Raw genomic sequence first — 23,957 nt, 5'->3', positions numbered from 1 at the left:
TTTAAACCACTATTGAAGTACTTAGATTATGAAGAAGTTGTGTGGGTTTTGGTCCACTTTGTAAATACGGAGCATGAAAATTCATTCATATCTTCGAAGGAATGTTCTGTCACTATTGGAATACAGATCTGGACTGCACAGATGAATTTTCTGACTTTGTGACTTTCACATTTGTTGGGAAAACAAGCAGCAAACATATAAACACAATATTTAGTGGTATAGTTACAAACTGGAACATGATAATGGGACACAGTGTGGCAGGGACATCAGATTGACTAGAGGACAGAGACCTCATGGCAGTGAGCCACGGACAAAGCACTATAAATTATCAAGCCTTTTTTATTCTTCCCACCAAAGAATTAAGAATAAAAGGATCTGAACCGTCTTATCATTGTTGGCATCACCAAGTTTCCTTAGCTCCTTCCTGCCCCACCCACAGGCCACATCCCTCTCGTCCATGTTTTTTCACCCTCTTGGGAAATCTCAACGAATATTTTTGGTTTATTGTGACAAGGTACTAGTAGCCAAAAAGAAATAGAGACTTACACCTGTTTGGGAACAAAATCAGAATTTCAAAAAGGTCTTCTGTAGTCAAGAACACACAAAGTGGGATTTCTAATTGTGGAACTATCAGACAATATCATCAGAAAAATACCTGAGAGCCAGCTGTTTCCATTAACTGTGGGGGGAAAAGTTATTCAGCCTATTAAGACAGCTGCCCTTGGTCTTTCAGTCTTTCATTTCCAATATCACAGTTTTCAGTATTTACAGGGAATGTGATCCAGCAACACAGAGAAGAACTAGCAAGGGAAGTGGATAAGGAAGCAAACAGGGAGAAATGCCAACGCAGCTAAAGATGTTTGTGTGCGGATGGAAATGTGTCTGTGAAGCCTGCAGATGTAGAGAAGCTGCAGGAGAGAGGACGGACGGAGTTCATTCCCAACAGAAAGTAAATGGAAACAGGAAGCCAAGTGTTGCTGTAGGAAGGATGAACAAGGGAGAACTAGGAGATGCAGAGGAAGAGGGAATGCAAGGCTGAGGGCTTATTCCCATCTGTGCATCTGCTTTTCTGTGGGTAGAGGGCTGCTGAGCATGTCTATGGATTGAGTAAGAACCAGAGATAGAGACAGACATGGGAATAAGGAGATAAGGTGCAGGAATCAATTGTCATGGGCAAAATCAAGCTTCAAAGCAAATCTGACCACACTTTAGTCCACTTTACTAAACTCTAGAATCATAGATGTAACAATTCACATGAAATTACAAAGGACTATCTTCAGCTTAGTATAGTAATGCACTGCTCACGCCAGTGGATTAAAAGTGAAATCTTCTCTCTCCCTTTCTCTCTGCCCATTTATAAGCCCCAATCATAACCAATTCTAAATACCACTGCTGCGTATCACCTTGACTGTTAAACATTCTGCCTTCATCTACCCTCGACCCCTTACAGCTTTTCCCCCACACAGCATTAGAGTGATGGTTATGACATATTAGACAAGTCATGACACTGGTCATGGCCTTGGCAAGCTAAATCAGGAACATGAAGAGTTCCAGAACAGCATAGCAGGATCCCATTTCAAAAGAAGATGAAGAGGAAAAGGAAGAATAAGAAGGTGAAAGAGAAGAATAAGTCTTTCTTTATATTAGACTCAGAATAAAAGCCATCTTAACACACACACACACACACACACACACACACACACAAGCTTGACTCTCCTGACTTTACCTTTGTATAAGAAAGTTCAATAGTGAAATAATAAATTGTAAAAACTACATCTGTAAGAGCTATCATCAACTAAGGCAAAGAAGTGTGGTCATAGGTTTGGGGAAGCTAAAAGGAGTAAATATGAACATTGAATAAAAAAAGTTATTCAGCAAATCTAGGAGGGGGGAGCCTGCAAGAAAAAAGACAGAGGAGCATGAGCTTCAGTGACTGGTCCTGACTCCAGCTGCTGCTTGGGAGCCCTGGAGCAGAAGAGGTAGGAGCATCAAGATGAAAAGGTTTGAAGGTGATGTGTCATAAGGAGTCAAAAGGTGAAGAAACTTGAGTCCCCATGTATAAAAGGAAGAACGGCTTCTGTGTAAGCAAGGCACTCTTAAGGAAATATGTTGGGGAACCCCAACTACCAAGAAGGTCTCATGGACTCTGAGGAACCTGGTAGACAAACTCAAAGGCAGCCCAAAGTAAGAAAACTTCCCCAGTTGCATGAATCCCCTTGCAAACCCTCACAAGAAGGGTACATACATGGCTTCCCTTGCCAATGTCCAACTTCAGACACCAATGTAAGTGCCCTTCCTTCATAATTTCTTCAAGCTGGTGATGCTTCCACATTAGAATTCCACAGATTAAGACTGCTTGTCATTCTGAAATATGAATTCTGCTTTAAAGAAGGTAAACTCTGAAGGGCAGCTGTTGAACCCGCTTCTGAACGGACAGCTGTACCTTCAAAGAGAACTTGTGATGCCTCCAGCATTTCCTGATAAAGAAACTGGACATAATTTTCATTACATAAAGATCATATTTCCTACACACACAGCCTAAAGGCTTCTTAAACTGTCTCCACTTACTCTTCCTTTTTGCCCCAGACATTTTTATGCAACCCAAGAATATAAAATAAGATAGATATAAAATAGATATACAAATAAAATATTTACTGAAAACAAATCATAAAGAATTAGCAACTATTTTGTATGTGTTTTACCACTTATTAAAAATTAAACAACTTTGCATAGTAATGAGATGAATGTGTTTATTTTTACATAAAGAATTTAACCATGGATAAATATTTGATACTACTGGACATAGAGCATCTAACTTTTTTTCAGAGTAGATTGATATTTTTATAGCAGTCAATGCTATGACACCACTTTTCATAAATATATTGTAGAAGATGGGAGAAGTATTTTGGGGGACATTTCAGAAATTGATTAAAATCCTGTCTTAATCCTCAGCCAAAATACACTTAAATATTTTTTATGAAACTCAAATCAGAAACTCAGACTTTCAGATTTTCAAAGTAAAATTTTCTAACATACTACAATCCAATTTAGTACATGCTGAGCAATAAAGGTGTGAAATATTGAAAGTAATTTTTGTAATTTTTTGTAATTAAAGCCTGTTTCTGTAAAAGCAACAAACTTTGGATGCATAGTAGAGACACTGACCCTCATAGCACAGTTGCCTTGAATCTGAGCCAGCACTGTAGGCAGCATCTGCCAGCTGCTATATTATTTGGCAGCATATGCAGTGCAAAATGTACATGTCGTTTGTTCAGAACCACCACTGCAGTGAAATCACGCATGCAACATGAGCCAGCTCTGCCCAAAACACCGTGGTTTGTGATTAATGTTTGATATTGGCACATTCAGAAGTCTCTGATGCCAAATTTCCATGACCCTCATATTCAGTCACAGGGTCACGACCCACAACTTAGGAAGTGGTATACATTCTTAATAAGTGGTGATGAAAAGCTTGAACCTAGGTTGTCATACTCCTAAGTCTACAGCCTTTCACAAACCCTGGGCTCCCTGGTCTGCCATCTCTTCAAAGCCAGATCGCAACAATGCTATGCTCATTCATTGATGTGTAGTCTGTGGCCATCCTAGCAGAACGGTAGTAGATAAAACTGCTACAACAGAGATTTTATCATCCAGGCAGCCTAAAATACTAATGACCTGGCCCTTTGCCAAAAGAACCACCATCATTTGCCACCTCTATGTTAAGACACTCCCCATATACCTTGCACCTCAGCATTTTCTTCCTGGGTTACAAAAGCTTCCTACTTGGTTTTGTTTTGTTTTGTTTTGTTTTGTTTTTTTTGTTGTTGTTGTTTTGCCAATAGCCTTTATCTTCTCCAACCAATCTTCCACACAGAAGAACCAAATTGTTCAGTTTACCCGACATCCTTTTAGGATAAAGGTTGAAGCCATCCTCAAAAGATGAAAAGCTTTTGGATGTCTTGGCTTCCCTTCTATCTCCCCAGACAATATACTTTCCATTCAGTCAAAAGTGAAATGCAAAGATATCCCACCAAAAGGCCAAGCTATGCCATTCCTGTGTGTTTATATTTTCTCTCTCTCTACTTGGGAAGTATTTGGTCATGTTCCCTACTTGGCACCACATTTTAAGTTAGGTGAATTGTATCAGCCATTTGCTCACTCAGCATGTGCACAGCGAACACAACTATCTGCTGGAAGACAACGTTTTCACCCTACATGAACAATGGCAAAGGGGACAAACAAAACACTACAGCTGGGAGCTTAATGTCTTTATTCTTTTCTACAAAGTTTCAATTTTGTGTATAAAAAGACCTAAGAAGGCCGTGGAGGAAGAGATGGGTATTAAGATAGGTAGAAAAGTAGAGTTGGGTTAGGAGGGAGAGACCATACAATGCTTCTCTTGTCTGATGCCTCGGCTGTATTAACAAGTTTACTGAGGACTAAGAAACTTCTAGTAGCTGCCACAACCCAGTGCCTCCATAATGACTGCTATAGTCCCACATGGACTGAAGAATTCTCCCTACTACGCAATTCGGTTTCTGAGTCCTAGATCTCAGCACCACACCCAGGCTACCTAATGAACCATTGAGAACATTCTTTGTTGTCCTTTACAGATCCTGAGAGGCCTTGTGAAAATGTGACTTGGCATAAAAAGAAACAGGATATGAAAGAACATTCCCGCAAAGGGCAGTTCTATTTTGATAAGGAGTCAGGACTAGAATGCACCTCACACAGTCTTTTTTTAAATACTGGACTATACATCGGAAAGCACGGACCATAAAAGACTACCTAGAACCATGAACTTTGAGCTCCACAAAATGTGTTGCCTTGTGGGATCCTCGGTTCATTAAAGAAAAGAGAAGATAAAAGCAAAAATCTTTCTTACAGGCAAGGGTAGAGCAAGCACAAAGATCTGACCCAGTTTCCAAAATAAACATTAAGCTTAAAGCTCTCCCCATCTGGCTAAAATGAAAACCCAAGTGAAAATTAGCGTGCTCACACTCCATTTCCTACCTACATCACTAAAGCAGGCACAAGAGACCATGTAACACAGCCATCAATGTTATACCTGAGACAGCTCAAGTGTGTTACATGACAGTTGGTGGAAGAATGTCCTGAATGTTGGGACAGAGTGACAACTGACCTTTAAGGCTTGCTCTGTATCCATCCAGGTCAGGCAGCCTCTTAGGTTTCCACGAGTACATGTGAAAATGTCTTGTGTGGCCAGATCCAAAGGCATTTCAGTCTTCCCCAGTGCCACAATTCTACATGGAAAAACACTTCCCAAAAGCATATTTCCTTTCCTTTATAACACCCCCCGGCAATCTTCCCTCTCATCTCTTTACTGGGCTTGCTGCTTAGAAGTCTCCTCTTCTCCACAGAGTGACACAGAATTAAAGGGATAAACCACGAAACTCTTTGTGACACTGTCGCTTTCCCACACAATCTTATGCCCCACCCCACGGGCAATGGTGTAACCATGTGAAGGGACACTAGGAGGCATGGAGCGTTGGCATTATGAAAAGTGATGGAAACACTATTGTTTCACTCCTCCATTTAACATTTGAAAAATTAAAACCCACAGAGACTTAAAGACTTAATAAGATGGTCCTTAAGACTTTTGTACCCAATTAATTTATATTTTCTCAATATCTAGGTCTTTCATACTCTGTTGATGTTCTTTCAAAATAAGAAGGCAGAGGGGAAAGTCCATAACTTCAGTTTGACTCTTAGTATGAATTCTACAGAGATGCTGAATGAGTTCACTCACTGTATGAATTAGGCTGCCTCAATCCACTAACTAAAATAATAATAAAAAGAATAAATAGCAATAATAATACAAAGAATAAATAACATCTTAAATAAAATGATTGCTCAAAGTCCAAACAGGTAGCCTTTTGATATATGTTGTCTGCATACTTAATAATAGATTCAATAAAATATTAAAACAAATTCACATATACAGATATATACATGGAGAAATATACTAATTATTTGTGAACGAGAGTTATCTACAACTTACTTTTTATTGATGTTTCTCTGTTTTATGAAAGTTTAATAAAGAAGCAAATAGAGCTCTGTGTGATGGTTAGATTCAACTAAAATGCAAGTTGCATGATAATTTAGTAATAAACTAAATTGTTTTCTTGATGAATCTTTAGAAGAAGATTCACAAAAATACATTAAGACAAGAGGATAATCACATTAGAAAAAAACTCTACACTCATATCCTGTTGTTTTATAGCCATCAAAACAAATTATCCATGTGCTAAGGTGTTTTATGAATAGCTTCAAAATTAGACAGTCTGCTGATCTTTAGAAAATGGAAAATTATTAGGATTCAATAACAAGATTATGTAAATGAAGTGGATTAGAAACCATTTCACGAAAGCATCATTAAGTATTTACTGAGCAAATTAGCAAAGAGATTACCCACTTCTTGATCTAACAAAAACAAATCTGCTGTTCTCCACAACTGCTGCAGAATTGAACGGCTAGGATACTCTCTCACTAACAGTCACAAATGCCAACAGAACATCAGATTCATTCACAAATGGACACATTATGCACTGGAGAAAATGTGATTATGTTGTTAGGGTGATGGCTACTCCAAGAATATAGCAGTCACTCCAGACAGAGAACATGTCAAAACTAGAAAGAGACACATTTGAAGTCATAGAAGTATGATTGAAGACATATGTTAAGAAGAACCAAGAAATCAATTTAGGCTCCACAAATGGATTACCCACATTGGACAAGCCTAGAATTAAAGGACTTTAAGTTTGAAATTTTCCACAGTAGCAGAAAAGAAAAATATATTGGGATCATGGGAACATTGTAAATAGTTGAGATACACTGGAAATAGGCCAAAGATCCATAACTATTTACTCTAAAAAGAAACAGTCTTCCTGGAACAAGGACAAAGTTTGTAAGAGTCAGGAAGCTTGGTAAACTTACAAGGAAGTTTGTGAAATTTACTAGACTTGAGAAGCTCAGAAAGTTACAGGATTCCCAAGGTACTGCAAAAAGGCTATGAAAGCAGTAAACAATTTCTGGAGAAGGGAGACTCTTCAGTGAAGCTGCCTGCATGCTGGACATTGAGCTCCATAGCTGCAGCTTTCCTCAGTCATCACCCATACTAGGATGGGGTTTCTAGTGAGCATATCAAGCTGAGGTAATGCTGTGGGACAATGGTCTTTTATCCTGTCACTTGTATTATTTTAATAAAACGCTGATTGGCCCGTAGTCAGGCCGGAAGTATAGATGGATTGACCAGGCAAGAAGTATAGAAGGAGCAACCAGGCAGGAAGTAGAGGTGGGGCAACGGGAACAGAATTCTGGGAAGAGAAAGAAGCAGTCTGCAGTTGTGACCCAACCACAGAGGAAGCAAGATGAGAATGCCTCACTGATAAAGATACCAAGCCATATGGCTAAACAGATAAGAATTATGGGCTAATATAAGAGTTAATAAGAAGCCTGAGCTAATAGACCAAGCAGTTTATGATTAACATAGACCTCTGTGTGTGTGTTTTCATTGGGACTGAACAGTTGCAGGACCAGAGAGGTCAGAAACCTCAGTCAACAAGGTGAGACTAAGCTCCTCCCTTGTATTAAGAACTGATGGCTAGGGAGCCTGCACAGGACCAGCCGAGGCCCTCTGCATATGTAAGACAGTTGCATAGGTCAGTCTACTTGTGTTACTTGTAGAAGTGGGAGCGGGGCATGTTGCTAACACTTTCACTGGCTTTTGGGAACCTGTTCCTAATGCTGGGTAGTCTTGTCCATCAACTTTTTGATAAAAGGTTATTCACAGTTATTGTGTTATAAAGTTCAAAGTGATACTTGTCAAACAGGCAACACAGACTGATTAGATTCCCAACTCAAAAGAAAGCATGAAGTTTTCTGCCTTTCTTTTCACCTTTTCCCCTTCTATATAGACACACATACATGTACACACACACACACACACAGCCTTAAAACTGGCAATGACGATGGACTGCACATAATCAATTCTGAGACCAGTAGTGGTGTATTTTTTTTTCTTATTTTATTTGGGAGCAAAAAAAAATAAAAAATAAACAAGGTTACAAGCAGCTACAACATTCATGTTTGGTATTCTGTACATAGGTGTCTAATAAAGCCTGGAACTATGCAAGGTGTAACCCTTCATGAGTCTGAAAGACTCCTATAAACATCTCAGTCTATTTGAAGGGAAATATGCCATGAAATCACCAAAGACTGAGGAACTTAGAAGAATATGAAAATGTATTTCCTTGCAACAGTCTGACTATAGAAGCTGAACTCACACAGGGTCTTAAGCAAAAATTTAAAGCCAGTTGGCAGGAGGAAGCTAAGTAGCAGAATAGATGGAGAAAATATCTATTCATGCATTGAAACGAGATAGCAGAAACCTAAAGAAGAAGATGGCCAGACTTAAAACTAGACAGGAACTAAAGATGAGTGGAAAGAAGATCTAGGTCTTGCAAATATAATCATCCACATACAGCATAGAGAATAAAATAGAATCAACTCTGAATCAATGAAGTATTGAAAACCCAATTGGAACTAGGTGAAAATTTCCAACAGAGATAGATGCAGAGGTAGAGTGAAGGGAGAAAGTACTAGTGGTGTGTCTACTGGTTGTCTTCCTAGACCTTATACAACATGCCAACTGAGAGACTTGGCTGGGCCAAAACAGCTACCAGAGCTTCTAGAAATCCCAAAGAAAAACAAATGTGGGTTGTTGGAGAAGGGGCTGCTCATTGGTTCCCGGCCACCTGGCTAACTTAGACCTGAAATAACCACACAGAAACTGTATTATTTAAATTCTGTTCTATCAACAGGCCAAGCCAGTATTCTTTATTCATTAATGGTAATCACAGAATACAAAAGGAAATCCCACATCAGTAGGTAAGCTGACTGCAAACTTCACAGAAGAATCAGAGTCAAGCCTGAGAGTGCACATCACCCTAGTCAGTGATTTTCATCAAAGCCCAATCTGGGTCCTCTTCTACCTCACTCATAACACAGTTCAGTAGGATCAAGCAAAGAATAATTCGGAATTGTTCAGGGGTTGAGGGTGAAGAAGTAGAAAGAAGTAACCAAAGGCCCTACTCATGAGAAGCTAAAATTTTTAAAGAAAAGTGAAATGTGGTAAACCCAATTTCAGTTCTCAAGCATTTTAAAGAACATGGGTAAATGATGGAGAAGGTGTTCGCTAGGGTAGTTTCTGTAGGGTAGCTTTAAGGAAAGTTATGAAAACATGATTCAGTTGAGACCTACAGAAATTCAGGGTATGGGTGTTGTATGGTAGTTTTCTCTGGGATAATACTTTCTATCTCAAGGGAAGACCTTTAAGAAACCATACATTCTAGGGAGATGAAACATTCCATCCTGAGGGGAAACCTTAAGCTCAGGAAGTAAACAACTCAATAGCTTCAAGAAGTCCCTTAAACTGATTAGATTCACCAGTCCCTGTCCTCTGCAAGCACTTACAAGCTGCAAAGATAACTGAGCAGTACTCTCAGACCAGCCAAATTGACTGAAATAAGCAGAGACCAGCCAAATGTTCTAGAAGGAAAGACTAGTTGATGCCCAGAGGAAGTTCCAACAAAGTAAGCTACTGGGAAAGGGTATCCTCCAAGCTGCTGAGCTGCTGGCATGTTGTGCAGCGTGCTTCAGGTTTTCATTGCTGTGAGGTGTCACCCATGCTAAGGGTAAAATACTGGTGGCACAACTGTCTTTGAGTCATTTATGTTTACTCTTTTAAGTAATCCCTCATCCATAGTCCTATAAGTAATCCCAATAAAACTTATTGGTTCATCAAGTTAGACTTTGATGGTATCTATACTTTGGGCTACCAACGTTCTCTATCTTGGGTGAGTAGGTGTTTGTTCCTCTCTTTCTAGCAATAATATCACATAACACTAGGTAAGGATGTGAGGACTATAAGTAGAGGATTTATCTTGAAATGATCAAAGATAGCCAGAGATCTAGCATGAGCTAAGAGAAAACAGAAACGAGCAAGAAGAATAGAAATAGAAAACATAGGGGGGAAGGTAGGATATGATCTCACCAATAAACACGGAATATGTAATTAATATCTGCTGAAAGCAGGAACTTCTCTGATGGAAGCTAAGATGCATTAACTGTGAGTATAATAAGTCATTAAGAATTAGTTTAAGAGTATGCCCATTTAGTATAGTAACAGTAGTAGGTTCTCCCCTAAGGCTATGATGACCTATCAGCCACAGGTTCTTGACCTGACAATAATGCCAAGAACTGGTTTTCTCTTGTGAGATGGAACTGAAATCCAATTAGATTGAAGCACTCCCAGAATGTTGATGCCACCATTGCACCAGTGAGCATGTCTTTCCAGGTCAGATGTTATTGTAGCTCCCAGGGTTCACAGTTGGGTAAGACTGATGATTACTCTCCTTCTTTGGTAACATGGGTAGCACCTCCCAGCATTATGAAAGCTTGTCAGTAGGAATGATACTTCCCTATCAGTACCACCTTGATATCTCCATGTTTTCTGTGACTCAAATGCATTGTGTCTTCAACAATAGAATCTCATTATCAGTTCCAAAGGATGACCAATAGCATTGGCAATAGCCTGTATTATTTGGGCATCTACGGGACCCCACTGATGGAGGAGGGTCATCTTTCTATCTGTTGTTTCATTGGTTAAGTAATAAAGAAACTGCTTGGCCTCTGATAGGACAGAATTTAGATAGGCGGAGTAAACAGAACAGAATGCTGGGAGAAAGAAGCTGAGTCAGGTCAGTCGCCATGGTTCTCCCACTCCAGACAGACGCAGGTTAAGATCTTCCCTGGTAAGCCACCTCATGGGCTACACAGATTATTAGAAATGGGTTAGATCAATATGTAAGAGCTAGCCAATAAGAGGCTGGAACTAATGGGCCAAGCAGTGTTTAAAAGAATACAGTTTCCGTGTAATTATTTCGGGTATAAAGCTAGCCGTGCGGGCGGCTGGGTGCCAAGAACGCAGCCCGCCACTCATATCACAGCCCCACCACTCCAATTAAAATACCCCACTAGCCAACAACACCTGAAAAAGTAATCCATCCCTGGCATCAAAATAAATCCCTGGGGATTTTTATTTGTTAGTCTGAGGTATCAAACAGAGCCATTGTTTTCAAGCTTAGGGTAACTCCATGTCAACACTTTTTATATCCATTTGCATATTTATTTTAGGAAGCTTCTACAGTAGTAGGTATGGCACTGCAATTGTTTAATTAAGAATGATCCCTCACAGGTGTGCCCAGCCACTTGGGTTTTAGGTAGCTCCAGATGCAGTCAACAACCAAGAATAGCCATCAGACCTGGGAGGGATTGGAGATGTGAATATCATCAAAAACACATTGTTTGAAATTCTCAAAGAACAAATAAAAAGGAAATAAAATAAATATCTACATGCACAGGGAAGCAGTAAGTAATGTAGGTTTTGTTTGTGTACATTGGAGGCATCTGTGCTGAAGAATGGTACTGTATATTTACTTTAAAGGGGTCACTAAACAGAGTTTCTAGGGCAGCAATAGCAATAGAAGGAAAATATAGGAGACTACGCCAAGGGTCTGTGCTATCAACAACATTGATTTGGTCTTAGGTGGTAAGCTGTGGAAGCACAGAGAAGCAATTAAATGCAGTTTGAAGGTCAAATCAAAGGTTTTTGTTGTAAGTGGGTATAACATTTGAGGAAATCAGGCATCCAGGATGCTTCCCAGCCTCGGGACTTGAGGAACAAAGGAAATAAGAATGTGTTTCAACTTCTACACTGGCTTTATTTTACTTTGATTGTATTATAAAGTGTTATTTTCTAGGCTACCCATCCTGAAGAAGAGTTTGGCAAGTTCTTTAAAATCTAAATATATACATACTGATAATTCTAGACATTATTACAGAGAATTAAGAACTTATGTCCATATAAAAATCTATTTGCACAGGTACAAATACCTTTATCTGTAATACCTTCAAACTAGAACTAGTCAAAAGGAGTCAAAGTTGATAAATCACAAACATACTTGCACATGAGAATGTATAATTGGGATAGGTACTATTAGAAGTTGGCAGAATTCTCACATTGGTTCCCTGTCATGCAGAGAGAGGGATATTATGGTTAAAAAGACTAGACTACATGGGCCCTTTAGAGTTGCCTCTGCCAAAGAGAAGAATGAACTGAATCAAAACCAGTGTTGCATTCCTGGAGGAATTGCAGGAATTAGTGCCACCATTAAGGACTTAAAAGATGCATGGGTGGTGGTTCCCACCAAATGTTCATTTATCTCTCCTAACTGGTCAATGCAGAAGACAGGATGATGTGGTATTCTTCTCCATATGCTATGAATATATGCTTTTACCATTTTTAATAAATAAACCGCTTTGGTCTATGTCACAGAAGAATATAGGTAGGTGGTAAAACTAAACTGAATGCAGGGAGATAGAAGAAGGAGTCAGGTAGACTACAGCCATGTAGCTGCTGAAGGCGAAAGACACAGGATCCTTACCGGTAAATTACAGCCTCACGGAAATATACAGATTCGTAGAAACGGGTTCATTTAAGATAAGAGCTAGCTAGAAATATGCCTGAACCATTAGCCAAAAAAAATGTTGTAATTAATATAGTTTCTGTGTGATAATTTGGGTCTGGGCGGCCAGGAAACAAAAGTGCAGTCTCTGTTTACAAGAGGTAGAACATAGTGAATGACCGCAGCCTACTGAAAACTCAATCAAGTAGTGACTCCAATTGCAGCTGCTGTACTAGGTTTGGTGTCCATAGTTGAGCACCTAAACACATCTCCTGGTACATGGTATGCAGCTATCGATCTAGCAAATGACATTTTCTGAGTTCCTGTCTATAAAGACAACCAGAAGCAATTTGCTTTCAGTTGGCAAGGCCAGCATGAAACTGTTATGTTTTTACCTCAGGGCTATACTAACTCTCTAGCCCTGTGTCATAACTTAGTTTAAAGAGATTTTGATCATTTGTTTCTTTCACAAAATCCTACATTGGTTCACTATATTGATAACATTATGCTGATTGGACCAAGTGAGAAGGAGATGGCAACTGCTTTGAACTCATTAGCAATGTACACACACATCAGAGGATAGGAAGTAAATCCAATCAAACTGCAAGGGCCTTCTACCTCATTGAGATATTTAGCAATCCAGTATGTGGGGCCTTCGGAGACATTTCTTCCAAGGAAGGATAAGTTATCGTACCTAGCCCCTTCTACCACTAAGAGAGTAGTGCAACATTTAGTAGGCCTATTTGGATTCTGAAGATAATTAATTCCTCCCTTGGGTGTGTAACTTTGGCCCATATGCCAAGTAACTCAGAAAGCTTCTAGTTTTGAGTGGGTCCTGGAACAGAAGGTTCTTCAACAGGTCCAGACTGCTGTGCAGGCTGCTCTACCACTTGGACCATATAATCCAATAGACCCACAATGGTTCTTGAGGTATCAACGTCAAGTAGGGATGCTGTTTAGAGCCTTTAGAGCAAGGTTCTACCACCATCTGCAGATAACTATTCTCCCTTTGAGAGACAGCTCTTGGGCCTTAGTAGAAACAGGATGTTTGACAATGGGTCACCAAGCTACTATGAGACCTTGGATAGATGCCCTTCATGAGCTGGGTGTTACCTGACCCATCAATCCCTAGAGTAGCATGTGTACAGCAGCAGTCTCTTATCCGATGGAAGTGGTACATACATGAATGGACCCGAGCAGATTCTCAGAGCACAAGCAAGTTACACGGAGAAGTTGGCCAAATGTTTATGGTTTCTACTCCCATTACAATGCTGTCTGCTGCCAAGCATACATCAAATACCTCATGGGGTGTTCCCTGTAGTGGATTGATTGAGGAGGAGACTAGGGCCTATTTTACTGTAGGTACCACTCAGAAGTGGGCAGCTGTGTGTGGCATTACAACCCCTTTCTAGGATAACCCTGAAAGACCCTGACAAAGGGAAATCTTCACAGTGGGCAGAAGTTTGGGCAGTACACATGGTCATTATTCAAAATAAAAAGGTTACCAAATTCTAGGTCTGCATAAGAATCAAACAACATGTATTTCCTAAGCATTAAAAGCAGCATAGTGTTGATTTCTACATTTAACACAATGTTTTCTTTATCACATTATTGTCCAAATATCTTTTTGATATGAGTATCAGTTGAATTTATCATGGATTCAACATGGGACATCTCTGTGTATGTAGAATATGTTCCCCCTGAAGGCCCCTGGAATAGATAACACTAGTATTCTAATGCCCCTTTCACTGAAACCCCAATCCACACTTAGAACCTGAGTATTCTTGTCTCTATCTCTGTGGTTCTCTACATGATGATTACAGTGGGGAACTGAACACTTGCTAACACTGGTGCTCTAATAGCTTCCCCACACTAAAGTATGAAGGCCTAGACTCAAGTTAGTCACTGCTTAGGCCAACCAATGACCCTCAGCTTCCAAATCTTTCTCGTGAATGCCCATATCTGAAGCTCTGTAATTTGGAGCCACAAGGGAGAAAAAAAGAAAAAGGAAACATCAATGATAATGACATCAATGGCTACCATGTGTGTCAATAGTGGTCTCATCTTCAACACAGCACTCTTAAAAGTTACTCTAGGTGAATGAACTAGGCTTGAATGAGTCACGTGGGCCAGCTTGAAGGTGGAAATGCCTGACAACTTTCCTTCGAGACATTTTGAGACAGCATCTAAGGTTTGCACCACTTTCATGTCTGGAACTCTGATGCCATTCAGTCAGAATGTAGGGGCAGAGCACATGATCCTTAGCTCTTTGAAATGGAGTTCTGCTTTCAAGAACATCACCAAGCCACCGTTGTCAGGCATGCATACTGATTCTTGGACCCTTGTCAATGCTAAAGGTCTCCAGTTCACCAGTCCTTTCATTCTCTGTCACAAGCTCAACTGACTACAGTGTTTGTCAAAAGACATTTACAAATTTCATTTCATTAGTCTTCATGATTAAAAAGAATGCATCACTCTGTATCCTGAAGTCCACTTTAATTCAGAAATTCAGTTATTGACTAAAATATTTCCTAACTTATGGTCTTACATCATATCCCATCTGCTTTTTTAGAAATCTGACTGCCAACAAAACCTACGGAATGTGCCAGACTCCTCCTGTCTAGATACCAGAGCTAGTTCCTTCCCCAGAGCTGCCAGGTACAACACCATGCATGGAATCAAATCACAGACTTTCAAGCCTGAGTTTTCTATCATCCTCCCCACACTGTTTTTTCATGTGCTAATGCATTCTAAAGAATGAAAGACATTCCTGGCATTTTTATTTCCTAGGGCTGAACCAAAAGTAAACCAATTGCAAATGGTTTCAATTAAAACCTTTAAGAAAAAGTAGATCATTTCAATCCCATCAGAATTTGGAACCAGGAAAAAAAGAAGAAGATTCACAGACTGAAACCATTTTTAACAGAGAAAGAAAAGAGGTACTTACAGCCAACCATCATCATGGCTACCGAGAACATCTTCTCCACATCTGTGGTCGGAGCTATGTTTCCAAATCCTATGGTTGTAAGGCTCGTCATGGTGAAGTAGAGGGAGGACACATACAGAGAGTCCTTGCTGGGTCCTCCTTCCCAGATCCCTGCACTGGTATTGTAGCGATATGGAGTCCCAATGCTCAAGGCCAACTGGTAGAGCCAGCTGTCTATCTGAATGGTGTTGGTGACTTCATCAATGACCTCGTAGTCTCCAATGCTGTACCAGATGCAGGCCAGCCAGTGGGCAACCAATCCAAACACACACACCAAGAGCACGAGGACCGCAGCTCCATACTCCAAGTAGTGGTCCAGTTTCCTAGCAACACGGCCCAGGCGTAAGAGGCGCACCACCTTTAAAGAACTGAAGAGACTGCTGATTCCCTGCACAAATAATAATATAAAAAGATGACATTAGGAAACAATATAATAAGCTACTTTTATGAATTTGGCTATCCAATTATATAAAAAAAACACACACATAAGAAAACTCCAATCATAAGTAAGCAAGAAAAAACCTGAAATGATAAATATTTTTCTTTAAAATGCAAATTCCATCCTACCCAGGAATAAAATATTTTCAAAATTTACTCACTGAAATAAGTTTCCATTAGCTAGGAACTGCTCAATCTAAGAGAAGTACAATTTTCCAATGCTCTCTGCACAGGGTAGATAAAGAGGTGGTCAATCCAAGCGCTTTCTTTTCTCTTGCTATAAAAGTTTCCATTTATTCCTTACTGTCTAGGTGGTGAAGCTGCACCTTCTGAATAAGGAAACCCGGTCTCCCCAGCACGAAAACAATAAACACTTCTGTGCATTTGGGCTCAAGAAGCAAAGATCATCATTATTTCCACTATGTCCTGTCCCAGCCTGGATGAACAGGTAAACCTAGGGTTGGTACACAGACTCCAAACTTCCTTCACCCTCTAGTAATAGTCATAGAGAAAATATCCAGAGGAAGAGCAGCAAGACATTCACAACATGTTGAGAAATTTATCAAAATCAAGGAAAATCCCATAGTCACTTTTTCGGGAAGCATATGATAGGCTAGCTGGGGATGGGGTGAAGAGGCAGGGAAAATGCATCCTGGTACAGATTGTAAAACAAAGGAAAATTAAAGCAATGGTCTGGGAGGCTCTCACCTGAAAATCAAGTAATGGCCATGACCTCTTTACCATGACTTCTGTTTCCCAGATGGTAGAGAGAGTGGCCACCACCATCTACTCTGATCAACAAAGGGACTGATGAGGCAGAACAGAGATGACAATAACAAGACTCTAATCCCAGAATGGTGAAGCTCGTGACATTTAAGGGGGGGGGGAATGCATCTGCTCTATTATACTTTTATTTTTTACCATGAAAATTCTGAAGAGAAAGAGAAACTACACAAGATGCAGAAGCAACAGATCCTGAAGACGTGAGAAGTAGCGGGTCATTCTGGCAGCTTCGTCTCCACCTGGCTCTCTTTAGGCTGGCCTCAATTTCCCTCGCCAGCTCTCAGATGCTGTGACATATAAACAGCCTTGAAATAAACTCCCATTTCACTTGAACATTTGGAATGAAAATAAGATACTGAACTTTTGGTAGTTAAGAGAACTGAATTAGGGCTGAGGGCACAACTCAGTCTGTAAAGTGCTTGCTGCTCCAGTGTGGAGAACCTGAGTTCAACCCTTAGGAAACCATGTAGAAGAGGTGAAGTATGGTGAATCACAGCACTGGGGAGGCAGAAACAGGTGGATCCAGTTTCTGGTGGGAGACTTTACCACAAAATATAAAATAAAGTGAAAATAAGGTAGACAGTGTTTGAGGAGGAGCAGTTCCTCAATATATACACAAACATGGACATATAAACACAAGAAAAAAAGGAAGGAAGGGAGGGAGGGAGGGAGGGAGGGAGGGAGGGAAGGAAGGAAGAAAGAAAGAAAGAAAGAAAGAAAGAAAGAAAGAAAGAGAAAGGAAAGAACAAAGAGGGAGGGAGGGAAGAAAGGAAGGACTATGAAGAAGAAAAACAGGCACAATACAGAGGCATCAATGTTATAAACTAAGAAGGTTCAAGACAGCTCAGGAATGCTCAAATACAGAGATGTATAATTGTAAACAGGAAAGAAAATAAGGGCTTGTGGAGCCCATCTGTATGTCGGGCTCTGGGTGAGCACTGGGGACATTAAGATAGATACTCCGGGCCTCTGTTTGAAGGAACTCATAACTGAAATACATGAAAACTCAAAGTTCAATTTTTTAAGTTTTAAATGCTGTTCAGTATGCTGTCTTTTCAGGGAGTTTGAATTTGTGAAGAAAGGGTGGGGCTTCTTTTTAAATGCTGCACAGAAAAAAATCATTTCTGCTTGAATTCTTCTCCATTTAAAGCAAAAGGAAAAAGAAAGGAGATATTTTTGCCCCATTTGAACTAATACATTGCCACCAGCTCCTGCTAGAATGTACAGATTAGAATTCACTAGATTGGAGTCCCAAGGAGAGAGAGAGAATTGATCCAAAAGGAATCAGGCCACCCTGAACCACAACTCCTGTCAGGGCCACTTACTCAAAAGCATGTTTTCCACAGCCTGGTCCAACTTCACTTAGAAGATACATGATGCTTCACGAAATAGGTTTGGCCGTAGGTTCTATTAACAACCTTTTTGTCTTTTTTACTTGCTTTTAACCAACTCCCCAACTGACATATTTTGCAAAAATCATCTTTCATGTGGAGATTACCCTTCTCCATGATTTTTTCTGAGTTGGGGTTCTCATCATAGTACCCCTAGCCCTTTTAGGGTCTCATTGGTCTTACTCATAGGATTGGATGACCTCCCAAGACTTCTCCGAATACTCAACAGAAATCACTCTTGAGTTTTTAAACAAGAGGCAAATGCCTACTATAAACTTCCATGTGGATGCCCCAATGGGTTCCAAAGGGTCTGAAAGGGACAGGGATGCTTCATTATCCCAACTCAGTCCCTTACCCCTTGTCCTGCAATATACATCAATGTCACCTACCTGGTCTCTGAGCTTCAATTCTTTCCTCTTTCTGATAGATCAGTTTTACAAGCTTCAGGCTATTCATGGCTCAAAGTATTTAAGAGAGCAACATTTACCGCCACAACAAATCTATCATAATATTCCTTTCTTGCTTGCTCCTATAGCCATACCTCAGTCATGGATTCAGGTTTTGATTTGTACCGCTCAATGCTGATACTGCTGTATTTGTTGCACTCGTGTGACCCCTCCCTTCCTATAGGTCCCAAATCACTGTACAAGCTACCAGAATAAGTCTTTAAAAGATACAGCTGTCTAATCACGTCCCTTTCTGACCTAAAACCATTTTCTACTTACTTGTTATTCATGGGATTAACTATTACTTCCTCACTATAACATGTGAATCCTTGGTGGCCTGGTCCTCATTCACCCCAGCAACTCCTCTGAATGATTGCCAGGCAGTTGCAGGATCTACTTGGCATGGTGGCCAGAATCCCAGGCTGCTCCGTGCCATGTTGCAACTGGTTCATTCCCTCTACTTAGATAATCCTTCCCTTCCATTTTCTTGGTGGCTAGGATCTTATGACATGGCAAATATTCTCCCCTCCGCTATCCTCATTGTCATGATCTCACTTTCTCTTCCCCTTGAGAACTGGGTGTTTAGCTTTGTGATATCATGCACGCTTTGCACATCTCCAGTAAAACAATTGTCACAATCACACTTTATTACAAATCTCTCTCCGTGCCTGACATGCCAGGAAACTGTAAACTCCTTGAAGAGTTTCTCTATCGTCAATTACCATCCAGCCAGTTGAAATTACTTTAAGCAGTCAGTTCAGTCAATAATAAGGATTAAATTTTAGAATAAGCAAATGTAGGAATGGATCCAGAGTCCTTTAGTTGAAGCTAACAAACTGACTTGACAGCATAATGTGAAGAAGAAGCCATCAGTGGAACTTTGCATTATAAGAGCTCAGAAATAAATATGGAAAAAAAATTCTCACTATCTCTGCACTGACCAGGCAGGCCACATGTTCTATATACTGTGCCCCTTAAATATATAGTCTATATAAATATTATTTATATATATACATATATATATATATATTTTCACCAGAGGATTGTAGAAAAATAACTAAAACCCATGGACTTTGAGAAATGGGGAAGGAACTAAAGAAACAGAGACTGAGCAGGTTACAGCTATGTTCCAATACACAGGCCATGAGCGTGGGTAAGTTCGTTCTGTACAAGCCTAAGACGAGCAGCCTGGTTCATGGTTGGAATGATATGAATGGAGGGATGTGTCATGCACCTCATGCAGTCAGCCAAGCAAAAAGCTGGACCATTTACTGCTGCTTCAAAAAGATAGACTAGGTGACAATGAATATCATGCATTTGGTACTGTTCGTGATGTTTTTAATACATGAAATAACTTATTCTCCAAAACAGTTCTATGTGATAAGTATCATGAAAACATGGTCCAGAAAAGTTCAGTCATTTCACAAAGTTCACATTGTTTATCTAAGAATAAACATGAGCAATCCGGTGTCAGACTCCTTGAAAGCTGGCTTATTTGAGGAGAAATCTCTACAGGGCATGCCTAAAAGATGGCATACCTAAGCCCCCCTGGCAGGGCTCAGTAACAGTAAAGGTCCGCAGGTCTGTGGAGGCACGTAGTCCTGGGACATGTAGCAAGCCATTTCATTTTATGCTAGTGGGATTCTGACCCTCATTGCTCACAGGATGGCAGAGAGGCTTCAAGGTCACAGCAAGCCAACAGTGCAAGCACCATCCAGGCCCAGCTGTCCAGATTCTTAACACCTTCTCTTAACACGTTCACAACAAATGCTTGCTTTGCAGTCTTCCTGTCCACACAGCCCACACAGTCTCAACAATCTGAAACTTGCTAAACACCAGCACTTAACACATCCTCTCAGGCCTTGTCAGGCACCTACGATTAAATGCACTCTTTTTCTGGGCTTTAATGACCACATGTCCACCTTTGTCTGCACTCCGTGTCACTTCCCACTGTTTCTGTGTGTAGCCGATAGTGCACTAGACTTCATGCTACCAAAGGCAATGCCAAACTTCACCTTTGAACTTGAATTCAGTGTTCAACTCATTCATTGTTCTATTCAATCAGAAACTGTTATCCAAAGTAATAGATAAATAACTAAGTTGGTTTTGTTTAAAAATTCTTCCTTATTTCGTATCAAAATGAATCTCATGCAATCATTACGAATAAAAAGTCAGAATAACCTAAAGCCAAATGTCCATCCCAGAAGAATGGATATGGTACACTATCTTCAATCAGTGGAGTACTATCTAAAAATAAACTAAAATTATACCTAGTAACACAAATACGTATAAGAATACCATAGTAAACAAAATCAATAAGACACCAAAGGGTATATACTATATGATTCCACTTATGTGAAGTTCAAAAAGAAGCTAAATTACTCTATGTGATTAGAAGTGAGGATATTAGCCTTCATTGTTGGGGGAGGAGTAGTGATGGAGTGGGTTTGCTTTGTGAAGTTCCATGATGTGCTTTTCCTAAAGTACATTGGGAGACACACCCCATGGTCTTGCCTATGATCCTAACGTATCATCAGGCATGGGTTCAGAAGAATGATTCCTCACTCACCCTATTACTAGAGAGCAGGACTAGCCAAACTCTGTATCTAAAGCAAAGCATTTTCTAATCTTATGGTTCATTCCTATGGCCTTTACAATGGACCACAAATTGGATTTAATTCGCTGGTAACTTTAATTTTCCTCCTCTGATAATACTGGATACTTTTACTGACTTATCTTCAAAAACTTCTCTCCTAGTCTATACATGCACTTAATAACAATTTCTTGATTCTCTACTTTCCGCCAGTGTCGCCTGTTCATGCATCTCTGCTTTATTTTACTCCAAACTTCGCAGTTCTTTTGTACCCTCCTCTACACCCATAGCTTTCCACCTTATTATAACCTGTGAGATCTCACAGCCCAAATCCCTGAGGCTCTTCTGGTGGAAAAAATAATCAAACACAGCAAATGCATAATAGAACACAGTGGTTTAATGAAGAACTCTGATTCCTCTCATCCACCTTCCTATCTTCCAGTTTCCTTTCTTGATAAACCCACCTCCCCAAGGCCATAGTAGAGCACGGAACACCCTAGAGCAAGAGAAATCCCCATGCTATTAACTCTTTCCTTGTTTTCTGGATTTCCACATTAACAACTTCTGAGAACAAGTTCTTTCAGTGATAAAAATATCTAAAACACACATGGATTCATTCAGCTGATCGTTGTAACAATAGTAGGGAAGTAATTCAGCCAATATTTTTTCTTCCTTTCTTCCTTCCTTTCCTTGTTGTGTAAACATAAGAAGAATAATCAAAAGACTTTCCTGTGAATAATAATTAATAATAATAATAAAAATATTACATGAAAATGAAAGGAGGATGAAAGAACAGAAATTTAGATGCCGTGCCCTGTTGCGTGGCTTTTCACTTATACCTTGCCATCTTGCAACACAGAATTCTGGGACAGATCATTAAAAAAAAAACACCTGGGATTATTTTTCTTCCTATTATCAGTTCTCCCCTGCAAAGCAATTTGCAACCCTCCCATTAACAGATAGGATTTCTTTCAGAGCCATCGAATCTGAGCCAGTCTTCTGGCATATTGTATCCAGCAGAAAGTGATGTCAATGCCATTGTATCCGTTCCAAACCATGACCACAAATCCCTTGCACAATTCTACTCATGGCCTTAGAAGCCAACCCAGTTACTGTGTGAGAAAGATCAGCTAAGCTTTGGAAGGATGAGAGGCCATAGAAGCGTGACAAAAGTAGCCTTTGCATCACTGAGTTCCACCACCTCAGCTGCAGTCAGTTCAGTAGCTAGCTAGTGAGATATAGGTGAACTTGCCTGACATAAGCTCAGACAGCCCAGTTCAGAACTACTTATTTAAACCACAGACTAATCACTTACAAGTTAAAAAAAATAATTAAATTGCAGAGAAAATACCTATCTGATACAATAGATTTAAACCAAAATCACCAAATAGGTAAGACACATGGGCCTGCAAATTGAGACATATTTAATATATAATTATTAGGTATCAACTGTCTACTACATCAGAAGAAATTATGCTATCACGATAATTTGCAAGGATTCATAATAATCAGTTCTCCAAAACAGGGAACTCGAAGTTATGACTACACAAAACTTTAAAGTATTTCAGAAATCTAATCTTGCTTAAAATCTCATCAATACTTTAAATGGTACCCATGCAAACTGTAGTAATAGGAGCAGCGGAGCTGTGTCCCCAACACCCCAGTCGCCTGCTCGGCTAGCTTATGCCCCGAAATAATTACACGGACACTGTATTCTTTTAATCACTGCTTGGCCCTTTACCTCTAGCCCTTACTGGCTAATTCTGATATCCCGATCAACCCATCTCTAATAATCTGTGAGCACCAGTCTTACTGGGAAGATTCTAGCCTAAGTCCATCCTGGGTCGGAGCTGGGGCATGGCGTCTCTCTGAGGCGTCTGCTCCGGAGAGGAGAGCTGTGGAGTCTGAGCTCACTTCCTCTTCCTCCCAGCATTCTGTTCTGTTTACTCCTCCCACCTATCTTCTAACCAATGAGGACCAAGCAGTTTCTTTTTATTTAACCTATGACCTTCCTCCATCAGCAAACAGTTCTTTCAATAAACTAGCATCAGGGGTCATCTGCTAATTTATATGCAATGACTTTCCCAATTCACAACACCCATGCCCATGGACAGGCACACATGAAACACATTATATCTGCAGCCTCAATAACCTTGGATTGAAAAACTCTTCTGTTGGATTACATGCTCTTTTCTGTTAAGTTCAGTGACACAGTTATACAAAATGCAACCGTTCCATTCCAGCCAGAAAACAGATATTTTCCCTCGTTCTCTCAACCCTCTGAAATCTCTATTTCTCTTATTATGCAGCAGCATGATTTTAATAACGGCAACACTAGAAAATCCTTAGCACTTCTTGCTCCTCTTATACGCTATCAAAATCTGAATCCTCACCAACTACCAGCTTTCTTTATACCGAATAAGAATTATTCGGGAAGCCATACATTAGAGAAGGTTGTTTTTAGTACAAATTCACTAGTCACCTTCAATGCATTTCTCAACTACCAAGCAACTATGTTATATAATGTGTAACTTCATTTACTACCTGTATTTTAGACTGTCTCCACTCTAGCACTAACTATTCCTCATTCTATTTTCCCATAGACATGTAAACATTTTATATAGCTCATAGTAAAAATAATATTATTCCACTTTCACTGTCTTAAAGATGTGGTCTAATTAAGAAATCACCAAGGAGTATCCTTATCATCTTTTTTAACATCCCTTTCTCCTAACCTACCTTTACATTTTACTAGTTCTGACCCCTAAGGAT

The 23,957-nt window shown here is 39.9% G+C and overlaps 1 protein-coding gene across 1 annotated transcript in view; it reads right to left on the bottom strand.

Annotated features, from left to right (window-relative positions):
• Positions 1 to 23,957, bottom strand: part of Kcnh5 (potassium voltage-gated channel subfamily H member 5) — a 282,287-nt gene that overhangs the window by 178,886 nt on the left and 79,444 nt on the right. Inside the window, exon 7 of the mRNA XM_075947437.1 lies at positions 15,496 to 15,922. Within this exon, the coding sequence (XP_075803552.1) occupies positions 15,496 to 15,922 (427 nt within the window). The remainder of the gene's footprint in view (positions 1 to 15,495; positions 15,923 to 23,957) is intronic.

Source organism: Microtus pennsylvanicus, chromosome 14, assembly GCF_037038515.1.
Source record: "Microtus pennsylvanicus isolate mMicPen1 chromosome 14, mMicPen1.hap1, whole genome shotgun sequence".
NCBI classification, from domain to species: Eukaryota; Metazoa; Chordata; class Mammalia; order Rodentia; family Cricetidae; genus Microtus; species Microtus pennsylvanicus.
This window is presented reverse-complemented; position numbering and strand designations above follow the sequence as displayed.